The sequence below is a fragment of the Protopterus annectens genome, chromosome 6.part0 (assembly GCF_019279795.1).
Source record: "Protopterus annectens isolate FY-2018-M chromosome 6.part0, PAN1.0, whole genome shotgun sequence".
Classification (NCBI taxonomy): domain Eukaryota; kingdom Metazoa; phylum Chordata; order Ceratodontiformes; family Protopteridae; genus Protopterus; species Protopterus annectens.
This window is the reverse complement of record NC_056737.1, coordinates 1,914,069,412-1,914,096,944: the sequence shown is the minus strand read 5'-3', so window position 1 is coordinate 1,914,096,944 and position 27,533 is coordinate 1,914,069,412. Positions and strand designations below refer to the sequence as shown.

The window sequence follows — 27,533 nt, the reverse complement described above, 5'->3', positions numbered from 1 at the left end:
AGTTGTACAGACAACTGCTTTGGGCATCTACTGTGGTGCGCAGTATCTTCAAGATAAGAGAACACTGATCACAGACTGTGCTTCATGGCAGAGCTAGCCACTCGACTGTGTGAAATATGGCTCTAAGTGATTTGGTCACGTTGACTAATGTCACCAAAATGGGCATGGGTAGTTACCGGTGATAAGTGGGTTGAGGACCTGGCCTACTCCGACCTACGGCAGGGACCCATGCTAATAGTGGGCGGTGGTATATGTGCCCCTATTGGCCAGTGTGTGCCCGCCATAAAGCCCAGCAGCCCTGGCTCAATAAGCTACTGGCCAGCCGGTATCTAGTTGCGAGCCTGGGTACCTGGGATAGCTGTGTTGAGCAAAAGCCAGACGTAAAACCACCCAACTTGCCAAACATGAACCGAGAATTGCTACACTTAATATAGGTTCACTCACAGGATGCAGCTTGGAGGTGGATGACATGATGATACGGAGGAGGCTGGACATCCTGTGTATCCAAGGGAAGATGGAAGGGCAGTGCAGCAAAGCCACTTGGCTTGGATCCAGACTCTACTACTCAGGAGGGGAACAGGCTAGAAATGGTGTAGGAATTATAGTGAGAAGAGAGGCTTCATATGGCAGTGAGAGATATCAGAATTAATGACAAACTCATGGCAATCAGACTACAGTGTAGTTATGTGGTAGTATTCATAATTCCAGCCTATGCCCCACAGCAGGGTTGTGATAGTGTGGAAAAGAGTGCATTCAGACTGCAGTTGCAGGACCTACTAGATAAAGCAGGACAACATGAACTGCTGTTGATAATGGGTGACTTGAATATACATACTGGGACAGACAGAACAGGATATGAGGACTGCCTGGATCTACATGGGTGAGGCAACAGGAATAAAGGAGGAGAAGCCATTCTAGACTTCTGTCTGGCAAATGGTTTAATAGTGACCAACACATGGTTCAGAAAGAGAGACAGTCACAAGATCACATACAAGAGCAGCCAACGTGCAACTCAGGTAGACTTCCTCCTAGTAAGGAAAAGGCAGTGGGGTAGAATCTATGATTGCAAAGTCATCCCCAGCTAAATAGTTGTCCCACAACATAAACCAGTAGTTGCCACATTCAGCTGCAAGCAGTGATCAGAGAAGGCTCTAAGGTCAGGAGAGACCAGACTGAAGACCTGGAAGTTAACTGCAGAGAAAGTACAGCAGTTCAAGGATTTACTCAGGGCTCTAGTACCCCAAGAAGAGGAGGAAATAAGTCGAATTGAACAAGAATGGCAGCGCCTAAGAACAACATGTGTTAGGACAGCAGAAAAGATATGTGGCCGAGCCAGGTATGGGAATAAGGTACATAAGGAAAGCTGGTGGTGGAATGCAGAAGTCCAGGAAGTCATCAAAAGAAAGGAGGAGTGCAGGAAGAAGTGGGAGATGGAAAAGACTGACCAGGCTAGGAAGGACTACTGGTTGGCTAACAAAAACGCTAAGAAAAAAGTTGCAATAGCAAAGAATAGGGCATCGGAGGTACTCTACCAACTTCTGGAAAGTGACTCTGTAAGTAGCACAAATAAACTAATTCAGGTTGCAAGGCAAAGTCAGAAAGATAAAGAAGATAGTCTGACACCCTTAATAAAGGATCCCAGCAGCAACCTGCTCACCAGTCCATAGGACATCAAAGGCAGATGGAAGGAGTATTTCCAGCAACTTCTGAATGAAGGAAACCCTACAGAAGCTGTACCACCCTAGAAACAGCCTATGATGAGAGAAGAGGAAGAGCCCACCCTAGAAGAAGTAAGAACAGCACTAAGGAAAATGAAGTCAGGGAAAGCAGCAGGCTCAGATGAGGTTACAGCAGATATGGTAAAGATGCTGGGTGAGATGGGGGAGAAATGACTCCTGAGGGTACTCCTAATAGTGTGGGGAGAGAGGCGTATTCCATATGACTGGAAAATAAGCATACTCGTGCCAGTGTACAAGATCAAAGGGGACATCCACAACTGTGGGCAGTACAGAGGCATCGGACTCCTGTCACATGGCATGAAAGTTCTGGAGAAGGGTGATTGATAACCGGATACGCAGAGTAGTCGAATGTAAGATGGGAGATGAGCCGTTAGGTTTCAGGTCAGGATGCAGCACAGTTGACCCAATGTTTGCAGTAAGAAGAAGCTAGAAATGAGGAGTGTTTCCAACTGGGCATTCCCAGACTTGGAGAAAGCATATGACAAGGTCCCAAGAAAGCTGGTCTGGGCAGTACTGTGGTGGTTTGAAGTTCAAGAAACATTGGTAGAATTAGTGCAGGCTATGTACAAGGACCTAATGACTCTAGTACGAGCAGTGTTCAACCTCACAGAAGAGTTCCCAGTGGAAGTGGGTGTACACCAGGGTTCAGTTCTGAGCCCACTGCTGTTCGTACTGGTGATGGACTACATTAGCAAACAGATCGGAGTGGACAGATCAACAAAGTTGCTGTATGTAGATGATGTGGCATTACAGGCAAACTCTGAGCAAGAACTTCAGCAAAGGATAAGAGAATGGAATGCAAAACTGAAGGCACATGGGATGAAACTAAGCACAGATGAGGCAGTGGTAATGGCAGCAAATTGGGGAAGTCAGAAGAAGCTGAGAATAGCGATAAGGAAGATAGTGGAACAGCTAAACAGCTTCAAGTATCTGGGAGGGGTGGTTGAGGAGAAGGGAAGTCTGAATGAAGAGGTCAAAGCTAGAATCAGAGGGGCTGCAGCCAACTGGCATAGAGTGTCAGGTGTAGTCCATTACAGAATAATGCCAAAGAAGCTGAAAAGTAAGGTGTACAAAACAGTGGTGCGACCAGTACTACTGTATGGTACAGAAACATGGGCAGTAAAGGCAGAACAGTTGAAGCTATAGGTGATAGAAATGAAGGGTGGTAGGATGTACACTGTGGGACAGACGACGAAATGAGGACATAAGAGCAGAAGCCAAAGTAGCTCCAGTTGCAGAGAAGATTAAACGGAACAGATTACGGTGGTTTGGACACATGTGCAGAAAAGGAGAAGACAGTCTGGTGAGGAAGATTTTGGACAGACAAGAAGGTAAGAGGAAGCGAGGACGTCCAGCAAAGAGGTGAATGGATTGTCTGAAAGATCATCTGTGACAGTCAAGCATGAGTGTAGAAGGCAGGAGTGGGGCACTGAATCAAGAGATGCAACTATATAGCCAAACTGGAGGCTGAGCTCTCTCAACTCAGGACTGGCAAAACCAGACAGGAGGAGGAGAAGGTAACCACACACACCATAAACCCAGTCTCATATAGAACTATCACAACTACAAATCAAACACATAAACACACAAAGACATACTCGGAGGCACTGATCAAAACTCTACCAAAACAGCAGAGGCCTCCAAAGCTGACACCCAAACAACTGCCACCTCATGACATAACACAAGCAACCCATAGATCACAAAGTCAGTGTGCAAATCAGTCACAGCCCTTAAGGCCAAACACAATGCCAGACACACTTGTCATAGGTGACTCCATAGTCAGACACACTGACGTCCCACTCACCAGACTGAACAAGGAGAGGGTCACAGTAAGCTGTCTGTCGGGCGCTAGAATCCGCCACATAACACAAGCACTCAGGTCACTCCACAGCAAGTACAAGTATGACTCAGTCATTGTCCATGCCGGTGTGAATGACCTGAGACGCACTCCTGGACTACATGAAAAGAGACATAAAGGAGCTCTCAGATTATGTAGCCCAGGCTGGTATGACCCTGACCCTGAGCAGTATCCTACCTTCACCAAGAATGATGCCACAATACAGAGACAAAATGATCAGTTTTAATAATTGGCTTAATTTCTGGTGTCATTCTAAGGGGATCCAATGTCTGTCTGCCTGGAATGACATGCTTGACAAGCCACGCTGCTTCGCAAGGGACGGCTTGCACCAGATATTGGCAAAGGCTCTTGCCACCCCCATAGTGCCTTTTTTAGACAAGGCTCAAATTCTAAACCCACCGCCCTAGAAAACAATAATGGAAAAGAACTAAGGGTAATGCTGCTCAATGCCAGAAGTCTAAATCTCAAGATGCACTCCCTCGAAGCCCTCCTCAGTATGGAGAACATCGATGTCTGTGCTGTGACTGAAATCTGGTTCAAGGCTCCTGAGAGCACCCCGGCACTATCAGGTTTTACTTCATATCATGCGTTCCGGCCCCAAAACCCGGACCGTACCACAAAAGGAGGGGGTGTATCCATATTCATCAAGGATACCCACACCTCCAGGCTGGTGGCAACTCACGAAGCATCAGAGACCATTCAGGTGCAATTAACCATAGGCAAAACTGCTCTACAGTTTGTAGCATGTTACAGGCCACCCTCTCAAACTCGGGAACCCCACACAGCCTTCCTGAAGACACTGGAGAGTATAAATGTCTCTCCAAACACCATCATATTGGGTGACTTCAACTACCCAAACATAGACTGGGAACATTACTCAAGCCCCAATACTCTAGCCCAAAGGTTCCTGGAGTTCATAAACTCAAATGCTATGGAACAACTTGTCACCATTCCCACAAGAGGTGAAAATATACTAGACCTGATCATCACAAACATGGGGACAAAATGCTCCACACCGGAAGTATATCCCTCATTGGTGAGATCAGACCATAAACTAATCTCACTGGAGATCCACATCCCACCCCCACCCCCAACAAAAAAGACCACAGTGAAGAACTTCTCAAAAGCCAACTTCACACTTCTTAAGACTGGTGTGGTATCCTTCAAGGCCCCTGAGCCATTGAAAACCACAACCCACGCTTCTGAATCCCTTACAAATGCTTTCTACGAGCACTTCCAGGATTGCATGGATCAAGCAATCCCAAATAAAATCAAGACCCTTTCCACCAAAGGCAAGCTCCCGATCTGGTGGACCCCAGCCATAAACAAACTTTACAACAAGAGGAGAAAGCTACTACAAGATCGAGCAAAATCCCTAAAAGGGAAGACATCTCTGATCAATACTAGTAAAAAACTACGATCACTCATAAAATCATCCAAGGCCAACTTTGAGAGAAAAATCGCCAAGGACTCAAAAGACAATCATAAGGCCTTCTTTAGCTATGTTAGAAATCTGGGTGGAAACTCCCAGATATGCTCAGAATTAGCCCAAAATGATACAAAAATCACTGAACCCACAGACATTGCAAACATACTGGCAGACAGGTTCAGTGAAAATTTTTCCCCTCCCTCCCTCCCAAAAGGAGAAATATCTATCCCAGCAGAGTGTAGCCTCCCAATCATCTCAAATGCCCAGGTGAGAGCTGCTCTCTCTAAAGCTAAAAACACAGCATCAATGGGACCGGATGGTGTCCCCGGCTGTGTGCTACACGAACTCAATGAGGAACTAAACCCACACATAAGGCTGCTGTTTAATTTCAGCCTTACCACAGGATATGTACCCAAAGAGTGGCGTACGGCAACTGTGGTCTTACTCCACAAAGGCGGTGCTTCTACGGACCCTGGTAATTACCACCCCATAAGCTTAACAAGCCTGGTCTGCAAAGCTATGGAGAGGATCATAATGGAACTCATAAATAAAGACATAGAGGACCTACAGACATTGGATCCTACCCAATTCGGCTTTGTCAAGGGCAGATCATGCCTCTTGAACTTGGTCGACTTTTTTGAAACAGTCACCAAGGCCATTGATGAGGGTAAGGCAGTTCACACAGCCTACCTTGACCTTGCAAAAGCTTTCGACACAGTACCCCACTCGGGTATCATAGAAAAGCTCACCAGCTTAAATGTAAACCCATATGTCACAAGATGGGGTTGCAAACTGGCTCAAGGACAGAACCCACAGGGTTAGAATTGCTGGTGCCATGTCAGACTCCAAGCCGGTCACAAGCGGTGTCCCACAGGGCTCAGTCCTAGGCCCCCTCTTGTTCGGCATCTACTTTTCAGAAGTGCAGGCAAACATAGGAGGATTGTGGCTGACAAAGTTTGCAGATTACTGCAAACTGGGCGCCATAGTCGAAAATCCATCAGACACAGATATCCTTCAGAGAGGTCTCATAGAAACGGATAACTGGTGCCAGAGCCATGGCCTTAAGCTAAACGCCAAAAAATGTATAGTCATACCCTTTGGTAAAAACAAGGTAACCCCAAGTTACCACATAGGTGGCAATCCATTAAGCACAGAAGAGGTTATCGGGGACCTGGGGACCCAAGTTGACAGTAACCTTTCTTTTGACACTCACATTGCCAAAGTGGTTAGGAGGACCTTCTACATTGCCCACCTGATTATGAAGGGATTCACATCCAGATCAAGGGAGGTCATTGTTCCCCTGTACTCTCCACTTATCAGACCAATGATTGAGTACAATGCCCCATTCGGAATGTATCTTACCCGACACCTGCAGCAATTGGAAAGACCCCAAAAGTTCCTCACCAAAAGGATAAAGGGGCTCAAAAATATGCCATATGCTGCCCGACTGAAGAAACTCCAGCTCTATTCAGTCGCATACCGCCTGCTCAGAGGTGACCTGTGCCTGACATACAAGGCCATGTCCAATCCAGAATTAATGGACATGCTCCACCTCAAAAAATCCAAATCCACCAGAGCTACAAGAGCAAGAGACTTAAACCTCAACACGGATATAAATAGGACGTGCTGGAGGGACAGATTAATCACCCAGAGACTCCCTATGCTGTGGAACAGAATCCCGGTCCATGTGAGACGGAGCACCTCGCTGGCTCTGTTCAAGAGGAATCTTGACCAGTGGATGGGAGATCGTAGGTTTACCCCGGGGATCATCTCTGTATCACTGCTGGACAGAGGCACGGCAAACTAATGGGTATAGTATTCTTCAACCTAAGGGGTGGTGAAAGCCACACAACTCTGGCTAGGCTTACAAATGCCCTAGGGCAGATAGCCTAGTATGAACCTATAAACCTAAGAGTGTTTGTGACCGTTAACATGATACCCTGACCCCATGTATGAAAAAATGGGAAAAGGGGGGATGATGATAATGAAGAAGCAGCAAGGGAAACCGATGAAATGTGTTAAAAGAATTTTACTTGTCTCGCACTCCTACATAAAATAAAAACTATTCTTCTAAGTCTTGGCCCTTTATGCTTAAACAGAAAAAGTAAACCATCTTGAGGGAAAAGGCCCAGACAGCAAAGAAAGTGGCAAACCAAACAAAGTTCCAGACTAGTGAGGATTCAAGGATTGCTCCCCACTCACGGAGCAGCTATGATACTTCCAGCACTTCCCACAGATACCACCCCCTCCAATCCCATTTGTCTGGCAGGCCGACTCTCACAAAAGAAATAGGTCTTGCAAAATATAAAGAGGACTATGCCATCCTGTTTTAGACAAAAAATTCATTTTCTAGGGATTCCTCTCTCAGCAAAACCTCAAGAATTTTTTTTCCCACCTATTCTAAAAATGCTGTTACTGTAGGGTTCCATTCAAAGAATGCCCTCAGAAGACGAGGGCACAGAATTTTAGTTCCATAATTTTTGTCCCCAGGAAAGAACGCATTGTAGGCCTAGCCTAGATCTCCTGACTAAAAATGTAGTAGTACTAAAATTTAACAGGTTACCCCTTCAAAGATTACTGCCCCTCATCTTCCCAGGGGTTCGGGTAGTAAATCTGGATTTGAAGGATATACCTACCTGCATGTTCTATGACCTAGGATCACAGAAAAATATTTACAATTTCAGGCACTGGGATTGCATTACCAATTTTGTGCCTTAATGTTTGGCTTATCTACTGCCCCTAGAGTTGTCACCAAATGTCTGGCAGCAGTCATTGCTATTTGCATGACACAGGATGTCCACACTGCAAATCACCATGGATTGCTTTCAGATGTTGAATAGACTGGCCATGTACTTCAAAAAATCATAACTCTGCCCAACACCAGGACTACCTTCCTAGGGGCAGTCATAGACTCAGTTCAACAGAAGGAATTCCTGCCACAGGACAAGGCCACCATCCTTTCAGAATGTCTCTGAACCCTACCCTCCGAGCACTGCAAGGAAATTTCTCAGGGCCCTAGGTTACTTGGCAAAGCTATGTATGAGAAAGTTGCAGTAGTTCCTAAAGAACCACCTGGGCTGAGCACCAGCAGCTCCTGGAAACCATGATCCTTCTTCCTTGCCTAAGAAATGATATTCTATGGTGGGATGAGAGTGTTCACAGCAACCCAGGTGCTTCCTTCCTCTTGAAAAGATAACAGACAGCTCTGACAAGGTCTGAGGTGGCAGATTTACACTTTCAGTGGTGCTTGGGAAACACAAAATGAGTATAAAGAACTGTGGTGGCGGGTAACTTTAGAAGCCAATAAATTTCCTGGCTTAAATGAGAACATCTCTGTTAAGCCACTGATAAAAATGAGAGCTGCCAAGTTATAGCTAAAAGGATTTATTTTCTAATATCTTTTGAAATGTTTTCCCTGAAAGTGTAATGTTCACTATTTCCACCAGATGGAGCCGTCACAGCTTTATTACATCACCATATACACACAAACACATTCAGTTTTATTTCATTATTTTACTTTTTGCTTATATTTTTACAATATTATTGCACTTGCTGTTTTTGGTGATCAGTTGAAACTGTCGGCTTTAAGTTGCAGTCTATTTTTGTGAACAAATTTATGTCGAGTCAAAGTTTGTTGTGCAAAAGGAAGTTGTTTTACTAATTTTAACTTGAATGTTGTTCCCATTGGATAAAAGTTAATTGGCATGGTGTATAATGAGCACTTTACATTGTGAAATGTTTTTTATATATATATGAGGAAGTTAATTGAAAGGAAAACGTACTGTAATTTTAAAGCATTTATGTATCTGTTCTTCAGTGCTTACAGTTTTTGTCGAGTGGATTTTTTACCATTTACTGCCTGATTCTCCTTTACCTCCCTTTCTTTTTGTTATTGGTACTTTTTAGCAACTGCTTTTCTGTGCTTCAGAGTCCATGGGATTTGGGGCAAGCAGCAAGTAAAATAACACATTAATTTAAAGGAATGATGGCTAGCCACCCGCTGGTGTAAAACTTGGCTTTATATGATCATCACTGTTGAAGTGACACCCTGATCCCATGTGCAGAAATGGGAAGAAGGATTTGTGGATGGATGGCAGTTGCCCTGGCAAGGAAATCTTTCAAGGGCAGGCTGTCCTCTGGTACCGCTTCAAATCTGGACAGATAACATTACAGTCATGTGGTACATAAGCAAGGGGGAACATGTCCATATCCCTATGCAGACTAGCGATGGATCTTTGGCAGATTCTCTAGAAACTGAATGCAACACCCATAGCCTCTTTCATCCCTGGTTAGAACAATCTGCTCTGCAGACTCGCTAAGTAGAGCTCTCCTGGACCCCAATGAGTGGATCTTGAAAGTGAAGTCTTGCTGGACCTCAAACACCCCAGGAAGCAACAGAGATTGATCTTTTTGCCTCAACAGAAAACTGGTAACAAAGCAAATTCTGCTCAAGAACCTAGAAAAGAGGGCCATGGAGAACAGACACCACCTTCAAAGGGACATAAATCTTTCTACCAATATACTTCATCCCCAGAATACTGCTAAGGTGAGGGCAGACAGGATCAAAATGATACTAATTGCTCCCTTCTAGCCCAGGCAACATTGGTTCTCCAGTCTTCTGATTTGCCACTGGGGTGAAGACCAGAACACTACCACTGATCATAGACTTCTAACCCTGAATAAGGGGACTGTCATTCATTCCAAACTGAAGAGACTTAAGCTGTAACAGCTTGGAAGATTGGATTCTGACTCCATCCATTCTGTCGTACTCCAAGGATATTTTATCCTTTCTGAAAGAGACTAGAGGGTCATGTATAGTAGCAGAATGAAAAAGATTTTCTATCTGATGCCAGCCCAGTGGCATGATCACTTCTCAGACAGATTTGATACAGATGCTCTAATACCTCTATCTCTTTAGGCAAGGACTGTCTTATTCCAGCATTCAGGTTTGGTGGTAAGAAAATGACAAATTCTGATTTCCCCAGTCCAAACACTTTGACGTTACAAGTCAGTAAATGTTTTTGTATTAACTGTCTAATCACATTTATCCAATTTTGTTTTCATGCCTCTTAACTTCTGTGCTCAAAAATTATTGACAAAGCCAGAAATAATGTGGGGACAAATGCTCAAAATTCAGGGACAGTTTTTAAATGTTCTACTTTTAAAGGGCAAATAGAGCAACAGATTTTGCATCAGCATGCATTTTCTGAACAGTAACAAGTATGAAACTCTATTTGGCATTATTGAATGACAATAATCTTCAGAGATTTACCAGAAAAATCACAGTTTTTAGGGACCGGGCAAAAGCATGAATGAAGTAAAATCAGGGATGCTCTGTAAAATCAAGGACACTTAAAAGGTATGTATTTTTTTTCGTTTCAGTGCATTTTCTCTGAGGTTTTCACCTACGAATTTAATGTATTGTACAAGTAAGCCAGTGGGGAATAAAGCCCCCTTCAAGTGTAATAACTTTTGTTGTCGGCCACAATTGCAGCAAGCATATTCTACCATTTTGTCCTGTCCAGTTTGCTGTTGATGGATTTTATCCATTTCTAGTAATGGACCCTTTGGCAAGGACCCCCTTCATGTTTAGCTTAGGATTCTGGCTGTAAATCAGAAGAGGTAGCAGTGATGTTTGAGGTACAAGACCTGCATTTTTTCCTTCAGTGTTTTACCCTTTGCCTCCCTCCTCTCAAACATATTCACTACTTCAATAGTTTTAGTCAGTTTAATTTTGTTTTAGTGGCAAGATTAAATTTTTTTTGTTGGAGGAAGAAAAAAGAATGCATAAATGTGATTTGTGAGTATGTAGCGTCTTGTAATGAATATGTTGGAATTTAGCAAAGCAAATTGTTTGGCAGAAAATAAACGGACATTACATTTAGAATATAGTGATGTTGAAGAATATATGGGTAAGTGTGTGCTGATATTTAATGTGCAAACCTGAGCTAATCATTAAACTTTGCTTAAATCTCATCTTGTTCTTTATCTAGTGGTCTTCAGCAAGACTTCAACTAACACAAAAGACTGAAACACATCTAAATGGCTTCAGCAAACCAGACCTTCCTGCACAAAGGTGTGTCTGTATTTATTTAATTATACTGTCTTGTATTGTACTGTTGCCATTGCTTTTAGAATCTCCATGCCTTATTTTATACTGTTAACAGTATATGACATGCGGTAGCATCTAAATATTTTTAGGTTTGTATTATTAGAGAACATTTATTTTGTTTGTTTACCATGGTAGGGCACTGACCAAAACTGACCAATTTATGGACCAGCCTATGTTGAGATACAGCTAGTATTCGAGTTGCATAAAATAAGAGGCAAAAGATACATAGCATGCATAAGAAGTAGGTTTACGTGTTAAGTACAGTGTATAGACATTAAACATGTATGACTTTTGTTATAAAGTGATACCGTATAAATATTAAACAAATAAGAAAAGTATATCAGAAAAAAGCATCCTCACATAAGAGACTTCATTATATGTTTGTATTCCTAAAAATATTAGATCATACAGTGGATATAAGTTTACACACCCCTGTTAAAATGCCAGGTTTTTGTGATATAAAAAAATGAGACCACAATAAATCATTTCAAAAACTTTTCCCACTTTTAATGTGACATATATAACATGTGTAATTTAATTGAAAAACAAACAAGTCTGTTAGGGGGAAAAAAAATATGAAAACTAAAAAAAAAGTACAATAAGCTGATTGCATAAGTGTGCACACCCTTAAACCAGTACTTTGTTGAAGCGCCTTTTGATTTAATTACAACATTCGGCCTTCTTGGGTAGGAGTCTTATCAGCATGGCACATCTTGACTTGGCAATATTTGCCCACTCTTCCTTGCAAATGCGCTCCCTTTCTGTCAGATTACAAGGGCATCTGTTGTGCACAGCCCTCTTCAGGTCACCCCACAGATTTTCTATTGGATTTAGGTCTGGGCCATTCCAAAACTTTAATTTTCTTCTGGTGAAGCCGTTCTTTTGTTTGTTTTGGATGTATGCTTGGGTCATTGTCATATAGAAAGATGAAATTCCTCTTCAGCTTTCTAGCAGACACCTGATGGTTTTGGGCCAAAAGTGACTGGTATTTGGAACTGTTCCTAATCCCCTCTACCTTGATGACTAAAAGCTCCAGTTCCAGTTGAAAAAAGCAGCCCCAAAGCATGATACTGCCACCACCATGCTTCACTGTGGGGATGGTGTTCTTTTGGTGATGTGAAGTGTTGTTTTTGCACCAAACGTACGTTTTGGAATGGTGGCCAAAAAGTTCAACCTTTGGTCTCATCAGACTATAACACATTTTCCCACATGCTTTTGGGAGACTTGATGTAGTTTTGTAAATTTTAGTCCGGCCTGGATATTTTTCTGTGTAAGAAAAGGCTTCCGTCTTGCAACCCTACCCCATAGCCCAGACATATGAAGAATACGGGAGATTGTTGTCGCATGTAGTACAGAACCAGTACTTGCAGAAATTCCTGAAGCTCCTTCTGTGTTGCTGTAGGTCTCCTGACAGCCTCCCTGACCAGTTTTCATCTTGTCTTTTCATTAATTTTGGAGGGACGTCCAGTTCTTTGCAACGTCACTGTTTTCCCATATTTTCTCCACTTTTTGATGACTGCTTTTACTGTGTTCCATGGTATATCCAGTGCTGTGGAAATTGTTTGTACCCTTCTCCTGACTGATGCCTTTCAACAATGAGATTCTTTTGATGCTTTGTAAGCTCTTTGCGAACCATGGCTTTTGCTGTAGCAGGCAACTGAATAAATGTCAGGAAAATCGTACTAGGACAGCTGAACTTTATTTGGGGTTAATCAGTCTCTCTCTAATTGATGGCAGGTATGTACCCAAGAAGACTGAATGCTATAATTAAAATGTGCTTCAAAAAAGTATTAGTTTGTGTGTGCACCATACCTCCCAATTGTCCCGAATTACTCTGTTTTTACCGAGTTTTGGGATCCAAATAATGGGGTGCCACGATTCACTAGTGGCACCCCTTCGTTTCCGATTTTTTTCCTTTATTTTTGAATTTTTTTATTTTTCGCGCATTGTGAGCTGACGTCATCACGTGCGTGATGACGTCAGCTCGTCAGGGCTACCAGCCTGTTGGAATCAAGCTTTGCACAGTTCAAATGCTTCCCGAGAGCGGGAACAGAAAGCAAGGCTGTATTTTCATTTAGAAGGCTCACCGGAAGTGAGTGCGGAAAGGATTTCTCTTATTTAGAAGCCTGGATTTCCTCACTGTTGGCTGCACGGCGAATGATTTATTTTATTGCATGGAGATTGGAGAAGGATTTCTTTTATTTAGAAGCCTGCCTTGATTTCCTCGCTTTGCACGGAGAAGAAGTGTGTGTAGAAAGGATTTCTTTTATTTTCCTCGCTCCTGGCTTGCACGGAGTAAAGGTTAAGTGTATGCCGAGACTGGTGTGTGTGTTTTTTTTATTTTCTGCACAAAGAAGCTGTTCTTCGTCGAGACTGGTGTGTTTTATTTTCCTTGCTGCACAGAGAAGCCATCAGAAAGGATTTATTTTCCCCAGGACTGGTGTGTGTGTTTTTTTTTTATTTTAGTTGCTGCACAGAGAAGCTGTTCCTCACCGAGACTGAGGTGTGTGTGTTTTTATTTTCCTTGCTGCATAGAGAAGCCATTGTGTGTGTGATCCTTGCAGAAAGGATTTTTTTTATTTTCCTCGCTCACACGGAGGAAAGGTAAGTGTGTGTCGAGGCCCGAGACTGGAGTGTGTGTGTTTTTACTTTCTGCACAGAGAAGCCGTTCCTCGCCGAGACTGGTGTGTTTTATTTCCCTTGCTGCACAGAGAAGCCGTCAAAGGATTTCTTTTCATGTGTGTGTGTGTGTGTGTGTGTGTGTGTGTGTGTGTGTGTGTGTGTGTGTGTGGGGTGTGTGTGAGGTACTCGGGCTCAAACCCTGTACCTTGTGTACAAGGTAAAAAGAGCCTAACGTCACTAGCCACCACCACTTTTGAGCTCTGCCCAGGTTTTTTTGTGCTAAGAGCTTGAGAGCTATGGTGAGAAGTGAGCACTGAATTTGTATTCCCCCATTATTGGCTTTTTCCAGGTTTTTTGTACTAAGAGTTTGAGAGCTATGGTGAGAAGTGAGAAATTAATTCACTAAATGATAGCCATTAAGTTCGTCTTCCTATGTTTCAGGAAGCTGCTGATTTGGCATAGTGGTATGTTCTGACTGTAGTGAATAGGGACCTGGGTTCAAAATTTGCCACTGAAATGCATGGTGGTAACATGACATTTTATTCTAGCAACTTTACAAAATTATACAAGCAATGTTTAAAATGTGTCCTTGGTTTTTGACATTGTCCCCCCCCCCCCCCAAAAAAAAAATATGAAATTGAAAAGTGCAAGACACTGTGCAAGATGCCTATGGCTTACACTACTGTCATTCTATTTGTAGTGTGGGTGTGGAAGTAGACTTTTATGATGGAAATGTTCTGAATTGGGCAGTTTGGTTCATACTTTTTGTTTCATTGCCTACAGTACAGCCTACTGGAAAAATGTTCAAACAATAAATTTAAAATGCGCTCAGTCAGGAAGGTGTATCAAAGAAAATAACACATGTATGTTTCTTGTTTTGTATGTAAGGGGCCAAGGATTTGAAAATAGCCCAAAGGTAATCTTTATCCACCACTGGCCAGATGCATTTTCTTTGCATGTGGTGTGGGTTTCAATGCTATTTCAGTGAATGAGAGTTTCAAGGGCAGAGAAGTTTTAATGCCAAGCCCATTTTCATTGTGCGACAGTATTGTTTTCTTTACCAGATGTTTATTAGTGTTTCTGCATTGTTGTGCTGTAAAATGTAAAAATAAAATCCAAATAATCATTGTAGAAGTAAAGCTATATGCACAATTTAGTGTCTATGGTAAATGGGGCGAGCCAGGTAATGGGGCATTGGGATGCCTGCAGGGGAACTCTGCCATATTTTGGTTGTCTGTTCAGTTTTCTTTTGAAAGTTGGTATCCCACAATTCCATTGGAGTGGGTGGGGTTACATAAGTGTGTATGCAAATTAGATGTTAATCAGCGTACAGATTTGTACCTATTTTTCATGGGCCTTGTCCAGATTTTTGATGTTTCCAGGCTGAGAGGTATGGTGTGCACACTTATGCAACCAGCTTGTTGTACTTTTTTTATATTTTTTCCCATAACAGATTTGTTTGTTTTTCAATTGAATTGTACAGGTTATAGGTCACATTGAAGGTGGGAAAAGTTTTGAAATGTATTGTGGTCTCATTTGTTATATCACAAAACCTGGCATTTTAATAGGGGTGTGTAAACTTTTTATATCCACTGTAAGCATCAACCTTTGTTGCTTAATGTTTAGTGTACTCTGAATCATCTGCAGTGAGTAACTTGGGTATTCTTGTTCTGATATTCCCCAGCTTGATGCATTTCTGAATTTGTTTTAGCTGCACTCAAGTTTATGTCTGCCTCACATAGTGGTATAAAGCTTTGGAGGTAGAAGGCTGTGTTCAACTGCTGCTCTCTCTCCTTTTTTTTCTGACATTTGGACAGATCAGATGCGAGTCATAGCAGCTGTCATGGAAAAGCTTGTATGTGCAGTGCCTAAAACACCAAAACCTTCAGTGTTTGAGATTGTTTTCACAAGTCATGACCTGCATCAGCGTTACCTGTACTTGAGTAGGGAATGTAAAACATTGCTGTAAGCGTTACTTAATTGCACCAGTCGCACACAAGAGGTGAAGAGATTAGTAGAAGCTTATAACATGGAGACGGTCATACACCGGGGTATTTAGGAAGATTTGTGTAGGATCCTAGGATCTGATGTCCTTTTTGTCCAGCTTCAACATGTGGGTTATCAGATCTAAAGCCAGCCATTCTAGAGCCTTCAGCCTGGGAGCCGTGCCTCCTCTACCCATAGCACTCTGTTCTCTCCTCAGATCTCATTTGCCACCTTAGAGAGTGCAGTGTGATTTATGAGCTTCACACATTCTATCCTCTGTCTGCTATGTTTAGTTATTGTTGATATCCTCTATCATAGTTACATACAAATATTTCAAGCACTGGGATTAATGCCCTTCCAGCCTGCCAATATAACAAAACAGTTGTTCCCATAATAAGTGTCCAGGCTGTTAAAAATATCTAAACTAGTGCTTGTTTTAATGTAATTTGGTAGTGTGTTCATGCATCAGCTGTTCTCTGAGGACCAATTAGTACACTTCTCATTCCTGTAGAATTTTCTACATTGGTTGTCTGATGATTCCTATACACCTAAATAAGATGATCTCTTAAATATCTATGAGACACTTTATAAGTTCAGATGTTTTAGTCTTTCATAGTAACTTAAATTTTCACATCCATGGGTGCCATTGGTGTATTTCCGCTGTACTCTTTCCAGTTTACTCATTCTTGTTTTCTTATAAGGTTTCCAATTGTTATTCCTTACTCAAGTTTGAGTCTAATGTAATTAACAAACAATTTCATAATTTCTGATTGTCTAGACTTTATAAATCTTTTTAATACTTTATAAATCTTTTTAATACAACTTATAGTTTTATAACTATCAACTAATTAGTTGATACGATTAGAAAAACTCAAAGCTGAATCTACCATTATACCCAAGTCCTTAAATTAATCTACAGTTTCGATCACTCTGTGCTGTAGTAAATATTCACCTTTCCATTTATGTCTCCCAAATCTCAAATGCTTAGTTTATTTATTTACATTTATTGACTGGGAGTGTCCGACTGGATGTAGGTCCATTTTCAGCAGAGGCCCGGGGAGAAAAGCTCCACAGTTAAAATAAACAGTAGTTACATTGGATTACATAGCGATTAACAATTTAACATAGCAATTAATTACAAACATATTTACAGATGAAGAACATAGTACATCAGTAGACAACTAGAATCTTTACCTGTGAAGTACATAACAGACATTAATAAATGTTACAATAAGATGTTCCTGCTGTATAATAAGTACTAGGCTTATGAGCATCTGAGCTTGCTATAATCAAGGAAGTTAGTGGGGTGGAAAGAAAGGTAGTGGTTGGATGGGGTGGGTGATATTAGAGTGGGAGTTGCAAGGCATAGCCAGCATGTTTTTAGGTGCGCTTTTAGTAAAGTTTTGAAGTGGGTGCATGATGGTACAGAGGTAATTGTGGGTGGGAGGGAGTTCCATAATTTGGCTATGGTGCAAGAGAATAGTGCTTCACCAGCAGAGTTATTGGCTTTAGTGATCTGCAAGTGATTTTTGCTGCTGGATCTTAGTGGTCTGGTGGTGCGATAGGGTTGGAGTAGATTCTGGAGGGATGGGACATTTAGTGGATGGTTTACTAGTTTGTGGGCGAGTGATAGTTGATACCATTGAAGGAGGTGAGGGAGTTCAAGCCACCCAGTTCAGCAAGTGAGAGACAGTGGTGACTACGGTAGGATGCCCCTGTGGTGAATTGGCGATTTTGTTGTAGCAGGTCTCTAGCTTGTTTAGATCACATTGCCTTAGTCTGGTATATATTGGAGAGGCATATAAAGTAGGGTGGAGATAAGGTGGGAATTTGCTATTGAAATCTTTGCTGCTTTGGTGAGAAGTTGATTATTTCTGTATAACGCGCCTAGTTTTTTGTGGACTTTTTTATGGTCATGGATATGTGAATGTCAAATTTTAGTTTGTCTATTTCCACTCCTAGCAATTTGGTGTGTTCAGTTGGGTATATGGTGGTGGTGTCTTTTGCTTTGATGTTAAAGTGAGAGTTGTTTTGAGTATGTTTGGTGGGTTGGAAGATGAGTAGTTTAGTTTTGTTTGGGTTGAGTATTAATTGGGCATCAGATAACTAAGTTTCAACAGAGGAAAAGGCTTCCTGTGTGACATTTTGCAGTTTGGGTAGGGACTGAGCTGAGCAAATGTTGGTTGAGTCATCTGCGTATTGTATGCGAGTGCCATGTTTGGTGGCAGAGGCTAGATTATTGGTGAAAACAGAGAAGAGTAGGGGTCCAAGGATGGATCCTTGGGGAACCCCTATGGGGACAGGTAGTTGGGGAGATGTGTCATTCTGCCATACAACGGATTGTTGGCGGTCAGACAGGTAACTCTGAAACCAGTTGGTGACTGATTGAGAGAAGGATAGGTATTGAGAATAGACATGAGTTGTTTTGTGGGACCATGTCAAATGCTTTAGTTAGGTCTAGGAAAGTAGCAGAGGAGAGATAGCCATTGTTTTTATGCTGAAGGGTAGTGTTAGTAAAGGAGAACAAGGCAGTGGTGGTGCTATGGTTTGGTCGGAAACCATGCTGAGTATTGAAAAGGAGGTTGTTAGTAAGGAGGTAGTCTGAGACCTGAGATTGTATGCATCTCTCTAGTATTTTGGAGAGTGGAGAGAGAATAGCTATGGGGCGGTAATTGGTTAGTTCTGTGGAGGGGCCGCCCTTGTGGAGGGGAATTATATGTGATACTTTCCACAGTGTGGGAACGTAACTTTGACAGAGATCGGTTAATCAAGATGGATACTGGGTAGGCCAGAGTATCAGCTGCGATTTGTAAGTATTCACTTAGGAGGTTGTCTGCTGCTAATTTGGTGGGCTTAAGTTTAGTTAAGAGTTTTTTTATGTTGGAGGTAGGTACAGGAGAAAAAGAGAAGGCAGTGGGGAGATTACTAGTTGAAGGTGTGGGATGGAGGGGAGGGGGGTTGTGTTTAGCTAGTGATAGCATGGTTTGTGTGAAGTGTGTGTTGAATTGAGGTAGCAATATTTTTGGAGGAGTGAGGGATGTAAGGAGGAGGGGTACTGACTTTACCTGGGTGGAGGATGGAGTTTATGAAGAACCAGAATTGTTTGATGCTATGTTGGGAGGAGTCTAGGGTAGACTGGTAGTATTGGAATTTGTCCTGTTTTATTAGCTTTATAACTCTGTTGCGTAGTTTTAGGAATTTCTGTCTAGTTGAGGGGGTTTTGGTTTTGCGCCAGTGCTCCCAGGCTTTATCCCTGTTTTTCATTTCTGACTTAGTGGTTTTCTGCAACCATGGGGAGGGTTGTGCTTTCGTTCTGGAAAGTCTTATGGGGGCATGGTAATTAAGGATGCTCAGGAAGGTAGTATTAAAAAATTCAACTGCGTCATCAAGACTGAGGTACTTTAGGGGATGCCAGTTACATTCTTTGAGGGATGAGATGAATGTGAGTGGGTTAAAGTTTAGTATTTGACCGTAGATGGCAGGTTTAGCTTGGTATAGGTATTTTTTGAGTAGGAATGTTGGGGAGTGATCACTGAGGCTATCTGATAAGCAGCCTGTTATATATGACTGGGGGCTCTTACTGACTAGTATCCAGTCCAGGGTAGTGTGCTTGCTGGAGTTATTTATCCTGGTTGGCGACTGGACTAGTTGGGTGAAGCCATGAAGGTTTATATGATGGGTTGGATTGTTGCCAGAACAGGATTGCCAGTCAATATTGAAATCACCTAAAATGATTTTTCTTGGGGGAGATGGTGGCTAGACCAGCTGAGGAGGTTTTCTAGTGGAGGGATGTTTTGGCCAGGTGGGAAGTAGCATCCAATTATGTTGATGGTTTTGTTTTGAGGTTGGTATATATTATTTCTTCATTGCCTATTTGTGGAGCTGATGATTTTAAGATCTGGATGTTTAGATGCTGTTTAAATATTATAGCTACACCACCTCCTTTCTTGTTTAGCCGGTCTACTCTTAGTGTGCCATAACTGGTAGGGAGTATTTGCTCACTGGTAATGTGAGGTGTTAGCCAGGTTTCTGTCAGGATGACTATATCTGGGGAGTACAAGTCTATGGGGGCATGGAGTTCATGGACTTTGTTGGATATACTTCTAATATTTAGGCTTCGTAGAAGGAAGTCACTTGGCTTTCTACTGGCTGCGATATAGGAAAAGTTGTGGTTTCTAGTCTGATTATGAGGATTAGGGTTGGAGATGGTAGGGCCAGGGTTGGGGTGGATGTCTCCACTTAAGGGCTAGTTTTGATATGCACGAGGTAATTAGTTTTCTCAGCTTTTGAATGTGTTTGTTTATTAGGGAAACTTTGATTGTGCTCTGTGGGTAATAGGTATGGTGGGAGGGTTACTATGTTAAGTTGTAGGGATGCTTTATGTTTGAGTAATATAGTTGGTAGAATATGCGGGGGGTGCATAGGGATGGTTCTTGAATTGGTGGGAGGGGAGTTGAGTGAGGGTGAGACATGAGTGGTGGTGTGAGTAGTAGTACAGAGGTAGTGGTTGAGTGGGCGAATGATGGAGCTTTCGTAGGATGCAAGATGTGCAAGGAGAGTGCATGCAGTGAGCATTGGTAAGGTATGCTTGTACATGTTAGTTGAGGAGGTGTGATAGTAGTGGGAAAATGGAGGCGGTAGTGTTGGGTTAGCGCTGTGGTTACCTTTTGGAAAGATTGGAGGGGTTTGTGAGTGTAATAAAGGTAGGACCACTGGGGGCGGGAGGGAATAGGGGGCAGGGTGGAGAGTGAAGTGGGTAGAGACCCTGTTAGTTGCTCTTATGAGGGGGGCTGGAAACAATCAGGTAACAGAGTAAACTGATAAATGAACATATGATAGTGACAAAGGGTGGTTATAGTTTTAAAAATGGTGCCTGCCACAGGTAATATTTATTAACTTTGGGATTGGCTTAAGGTAATAAACGGGAGGGGGAGAACAAGGGTGTGAGCAGGCAGTTCTTTTGTACTGTTGCTAATGAGCCAAAGCAAAGACAAGTTTGTGTTCAAGAAACAATCAGAATTGACCAAGGACTGCTCTGAAACTGTAAGTCATTTCTTAACCATTTCGCAGGTGGAAAAACAGGATAACCTTGCATCAGTAGGCTACTGTGGTCTCAGTTTAAATTAAACACACAGTAATGATCAATTATGGATACTATTTGCTAACAGAAGGGAATAAGAGAGAAAGTGGAAGATGAGTGTGTGTGTGTGTGTGTGTGTGTGTGTGTGTGTGTGTGGTGGGGGGGGGGCTGCTTACAAGCCAAAGCACAGTGCTCTCCAGGGGAAAATTAATATTGGCTCAAACAGGTCGACACATACTCAGTTAACTTTAGCTGTTTGCAGACAGTTCAGACCCGGGCTGCACTTTTCTTATAAGAATGATAAAGGTAGTACTGCAGTTGAATACTTGAGTGGTGTTAGGTTGGAGAGACACTGAGCTCCGCATGGGGCCTGTAGCAGAGTGAATTGTAGTTTTCGATGTATTTATCAGCATTTTATTCTCCTTTGCCCAAGTGGTCAATTTAGTCACATTCTTTTGCAGACATGCCCTACCTGCAACACATGTCGTTTACTCAATTTCAGGTCATCTGCATATAGACTGTAGAACACCTCAGATGAAAAAGGTCTGAAACATACAGTCTAAACAAGTCAGGGCCTAGGACAGAGCCCTGTGGAATACCCTGAGTGTAACCCAGAATTATACCTGTTCAGTTTCTGTATGATAATATGTCCTATTTGCTAGTCATGCAGTTATCCATCTTATCAAGAGTAAATCAATACATAATTCTAATTTATTGTTCAGTGTTTTGTGTATGACACTGTCAAATGCTGAAGTTAAATTATACAACTTACACCACAATTTTTCATTCGTAGCTGCTGTTTTATTGTTACAGAACCATCATGTTACAGGTGGTAGTAGATCTATTTTCAACATATGCATGCTGATGTATGGTTTCAAGTCCAGCCTTTCCATTTCTGACAATAACTTATCCAGTATTACCTTCTCCATTATTTTTTCCACAAAATGAAAGCAAGGGTCTATATGACTCTGGGTTTGTCCTACTCCCCTTTCCCTTAAAGGCAGGTTTAATAAATTCATGCCTCCAATCTTGAGGAATCTCCCCATATTTACACAACCTAGTAAATAATAGATATAATGATACTCTAAGTTCTTGCTAAGTGTTCTCAGGTAATTATTACTAATTCCAACTCCATCAAATGTGCTTTGTTTGGATCCAGTTTGCATAGTTCTTTTTAAATATAATTTATTTTGATTCCAGTATCTGAGGTTACCTGGATGTCACTAGAATAACATCACCCCCTTTCTGGAGCCAAACTGTTTTGCATAAGATTTTGTAACTATATCTATAATCTGTTGGGTCTGAGAATAACTTTTAAAATCTACACACTGTTTATCATTTTGTAGGTCTTTACTCCTTTCACATATTCTGTATCTATAAAATGGTTCCCTATTATGCTTAATATATTTATATACATTTTCTTGGTCTTATTTCACACTATAAAAGCCAACACAGTAACCAAACCTGATGTGCTGAAGTTGAAACACTGCTCGTACGACAAGGATGCTGAAAAAAGATTTATTCTTTACACGACCACGACACAATAGTGACTGGTTTAGCGCTTTCAACTGTATCACAGTCTTTCTCAGAACATTTAAAAACTACTACATCCTCCTATTTATACTCATCCACTAAATAAGTACATAATTGTTTAAAAAAACGCCAAAAATTTAAAGGTATATATCAATGCATGACAATGTACATATAAAAAATATATAAAAAAATATATATATATATATATGTTTATATATATATATATATATATTTTTTATATATTTTTTATATGTACAGTTGTATAAGAATGATTTTACATGTATAGTTTAGCATGGGTATACATCATGGCACCTCATTTTTGTAAATAAGAATGTTTTCAGCTATTTATATGTCTGTGGAGGTTTCTCCACTATATGCATTTACATTGTCATGCATTCTCATAAATGCATTGACTATCATGCATAGTTAACAAATTCATTAAGCTTGAAGGTAGGGATCACCCAGTTTCATTTGAGGAAAACATAATGGTTAGGTGGAAACAGTTTACATACAAACCTTTTAAGAAAATGTAAATATGTTTTACATATACACCAACAGTAGAATGCTATTTACAATATTTACAAGGTTGGGCTGTGTGAGGGTAGCTGTAGGAGTTAAGAGCTTAGAGAGAAGCTATAGAAATTGTTGAGAGCTTAGATAGGCTCATAGGAAGATAATTATGAGAGTTGTTGAGCTTGGGAACCAGAGCAAGAACCCCCTTGGATTAGGTTAGGTGAAGGCAGGTACATTTCCATTTAGTGGACAGGTGTTTGAATAGTTGGGTTTTGAAGTTTTCTGAGTTTGGTATGGTTCTTAGTGTGGAGGGAAGGGAATTCCATTTTTTTGCCTAGTGAGAAAGATAGGAGAAATTGGCCAGCAGGACGTTTAGGTTTATGGATAATAATTAAGTTCTGATTTTCAGATCTGAGAGCTCTGTTGGGGTGTATAAGGGGGAAGGATGTTAGAGTGGGACATATTGTTGGGTGAAATATGAGTCTGTGTGCAGTAGTGAGTTGGAGATGGTCTAGGTAGTTTGGGAGTTCAAGCCAATTCAGAGATTTTAGGGTTAGGCAGTGATGAGTGATATTTTTAGATTTAGAGGCAGATTTAGAGATTTTGTTGTAGCAGTTTTCTAGTTTAGAGGTGATAGAGGAGGACAGGTTTGTTAGGAGAGGCTCCGTATAACAAGGAAGGAAGAAGATACGTTGAGGCCAGAATTTGCCTGGTAGAGTTGGAGCGAAAGTGATTATTCCTATAGAGCATACCTAGCTTTTGGTGGGTTTTCTTAATATTTTGTTGAATATGAATATCAAACTTGAGGTGTTCATCTACAGTAATGCCAAGTAGTTTGGCAGAGGGGACTACTTCTATAGGTGAGTTGGTTTGACTATAGACTTTGAAGTTGTTTTTATCGTAGGAGAGGGTCTTTGTGGGAGGGAATAGTAGAATCTTTGATTTATTTGCATTTAGAGAGAGGTGGTTTTGGCGCATCCAGTTTTCAGTTGTTGAGAAGGCAGTTTGGGTTTTAGTCAGCAATTCAGAGAGGTTTGAGGCAGAACAGACTAAGGTTGAATCGTCTGCGTATTGAATGATTTTAGCATCAGGAGTAGCAGTGTTAGTTATTGATGAAGATGTTAAAAAGCACTGGCCCAAGGATGGATCCCTGTGGTACGCCAGTTGGGGTAGATAGGAAGGAAGAGATGGAGTTCTTCCATTTGACTGCCTGTGATCTGTCTGATAGCTGGAGAACCAGGATAAAGCATTATGTGAGAGATTAAGATTTGAGAGATGACAGAGAAGGTGCTTGTGGGAAACAGTATCAAAGGCTTTAGACAGCAGAAACTAAGTGGCCTGAATCTCGGGCTTGATTGACAGTTTCTAGGAAAGAGAGTAGAGTGGTTATTGTGCTATGGCCTGGACGGAAGCCATGCTGGGTAGGAGTGAGTAGATTGTTTTGGGTCAGGAAAGGCATAAGTTGGAGGTGGATGCATTTTTCTAAGATTTTGGAGATTGGCGAGAGCAAAGCAATGGGGTGAAAATTTGAGATGCTGGTATTTTTGCCTCCTTTATGAAGAGGAAGAGTATAAGCTGAGCGCCAGAGTTTGGAGAAGTATGATTCTTTTATGGATCGGTTGGTAATGATGCTGATTGGGAGTGCAATGCCATCAGCAGCACATTTTAAGAAGGAAGAGGAATATTGTCGGGAGCGTTAGAGCAAGGTTTAAGTTGGGACAAAAGTTTTTTTATAAAGTTAGTGGAGATGGGTTTGAGTTCAAACAGATGAGGTGAGTTAGAAGGGGGAGAGGAGCCAGGCGGGTTATTATTGGGAAATGTCTTGGTGAGGGTAGTAATGGTGTCTAAAAAATGAGTTAAATTCAGAGCCTAGTTCGAGATCATATTTACTTGGGTCAGGACAGGGATTATTCTCAGAGCCTGGATTGAGGAGTGAGTTTGAGTTCCAGAATTTTTGAGGGATTTTAGTGTTATTGGACTGAAGTTTGATATAGTAGGATTTTTGTCTTTGGTGATTAGTCGTTTTGCACAGTTGCGGAGCTGTTTATATTGGAGCAAGGTATTGTCCAGTTTATTGTTTTGGTAAAGCTTCCATAGTTTGTCTCTGTGGTGCATAATCTGTTTTGTCTCTTTGGATAGCCAAAGAGCAGTTTTAGTTTTTATCCTTTTGTTTCTTAGTGGGGCTAGTGAGTTTAAAGTATCAAGGAAGACAGAGTTGAAGTATTCTATAGCCTTGTCAAGAGGAAGGATGTTTAGAATCTGCCAGTTCATTTGTTTGAAAGTATTTGAGAAAGTAGTTGGGTTGAAGCTACTGAGGTTACGAGTTTGAATGTACTGATGCTGGTGTGGGGAGGAACTAGTTGAGCGATGCATGAAGGCTGGGAGGTGGTCGCTAAAGGTATCAGGGATTGTGCCAGAATTGGTTATTTTATTTGAATCTGAGAGTAGGATCCAATGTATAGTGGATCCAGGAGGGTTTATTTTGTTAGGTCGAGTGATGGAGATGATTATTTGAGTGAAGTTATAGAGGTTAATGGATAGGGAGGGAGAGTGGCAATTGATTTTATTCCAGTCGATATTCACATCACCAAGGATATAAGTTTCAAAGTTAATTTCAGTAGAGGTCCATAGGAGAATATTTTTGAGTGTAGAGATATTGTTACCAGGTGAGATATATAGGGTAATGATGCAGATATTTTTATGTTTATTTAGTTTTAGAATTCCAGCAGTTAGTTCAGTGTTCTGGAATTGGAATTTAGAGGGGAATTAAGGTAAGAAGGTTGGAGTAGACTAGGGCAGTGCCTCCACCTTTTTTATTTAGTCGGTCATTTCTGAGACAGTGAAATCCTGGGGGCTGAATCTGAGTCTGAGATAAAGGGCTTGAGCTAGGTTTCAGAGATGGCTAAGATATCTGGTTGGTTATGGCTTAACCAAGCTTGAAATTGGTGTACTTTGTTGTTTAGACTTTGTGCATTAATTGTAAAAAATCTTTAGGGTATTGAGATAGGAGGAAGATGGTAAGGGATGAGTGTTGTTAATAAAGGATGTAGGACCAGGGTTAGGATGGATATCACCAGTGTGGACTTGGTTGTTGAAGGAGATATCCTTTAGCCACATTGCTCTGTCAGGCATGAATTTTGATAGATTGGAGCAGGTGACAGTGTCTTGACTTTAGAGGAGAAGAGTTTAGGGTGGAATAGGTGTAGAGGGTTGGGCTGAATGAGAGAAGAGGAGATAGAGTGGAAATGGGAGTAAGAGTGAGGGGGAAGGTGGGTTTGTATGGTAGTTGTCTTTGTAGGTGGTATTGGACAAGCATAGGTGGAATATGAGGTAGCATAGTATAAGGGAAGTAGGAACAGAAAGAGGAGGCTGGGGGACTGTAGGGTGTGATAACTTGAGAGCATGTTGGAGCAAAGAGAGAGTGGTATGGGTGGTTAGGAAAATAGAGAAGGGTATGAAGAAGAAAGGGTTTAAAAAGTGATGGCGGTATTATAGAGATTTAAGGAAAGAGGAGGGGACTATAATTATTGGGTGGAGTACAGATTACAGAGTTTAAGAAGTATGGTTATAGGTGGGAGGAGTAAGGAGGGGGGGAGCTGGTATTGGGTATGTTGGCTGAGAGGGTGGGGTAAGATAGGAATAAAGCTAGGAGTACTGGGGGTGGGGTGGGAAATGGGGGCAAGGTAGGGGATCGGAGTGAGCCCGTAGGGTGAACGGAGTGGAAAAGAACACTAGAGGTGAGTATGGCAGAAAAAGTATCAGCAAAGGGCAGTTTAAAGGCTGTAGTTGGAAGGTATGAGCTAAATATTTCCAGCCAGAAAAAAGGCTGCCTTTACAGAGGGTGGTTTAGTAGGGGGGAGAACCAACTGTTTGTGTAAAAATAAAACTTGTTGGGATTATAAAGAATATCTAGGATTTATATTGATAGATGCTGCCACCTAATGGTGGATGGAATGCCAGTCAAAATAAAGTACAAAAAAACAAGCAGCACTCAACTCAAACCACTTTTTGCATTGCAGTTATAATTATAATTTATATTCAGCTTTATAAAAGTACAAAGTAGCATGCTGAAAGTAGCAATCTCTGTGATACCCCAACTTGTAAAAATGTTTCTTATCCAAAATCACCTGCTGTCTGCTTCATGGGAAAAACCTGATCAACGTAAGAAATGAACAGCAAACGAGAAACAACTCGAGATAAATTGCTTAAAGGATTATTGCACAGGTTGTGGACCACAAGTGATAGACTGGCATTTTGTTTAATTTACGGGTAAAGCCTGCCAAGATGACTGCAAGTCTCAACAAATGTAATGAGTTTCTGAAAATACTGTAATCCTGTCCTTTATTACAAATACTGTCATATGCATTTCAATACCTAAGGCTTGTATGTTATCTAGTTATGTAAATATTCTGTGCATGGCAACAACAAAAAGGCTTTCAGTGTTGATAATTTAACAGTATGCTTATTAAAGCTTACCTGCATCTTACAATCTCAGAGAAGCTTACCTGATGGTCATTAAAGCATTGTTACTTAAACACAGAGCAACAGGCGCTGCAACAACATGCATTTTTTGAATAATTCGTCGTCTTCTTTCAACTTTTTCCCGGATAGGGTTCGCCACAGTGAATCACCTGTCCACTCATGATTGGCAGTGGAGATTT

At 41.5% G+C, this 27,533-nt stretch overlaps 1 protein-coding gene across 1 annotated transcript in view; it reads left to right on the top strand.

Moving 5' to 3' along the window:
* Positions 1-27,533, top strand: part of TTLL4 (tubulin tyrosine ligase like 4) — a 1,780,839-nt gene that overhangs the window by 1,685,106 nt on the left and 68,200 nt on the right. The window contains exon 22 of the mRNA XM_044073711.1: positions 11,020-11,102. Coding sequence (XP_043929646.1) covers positions 11,020-11,102 — 83 coding nt within the window. The remainder of the gene's footprint in view (positions 1-11,019; positions 11,103-27,533) is intronic.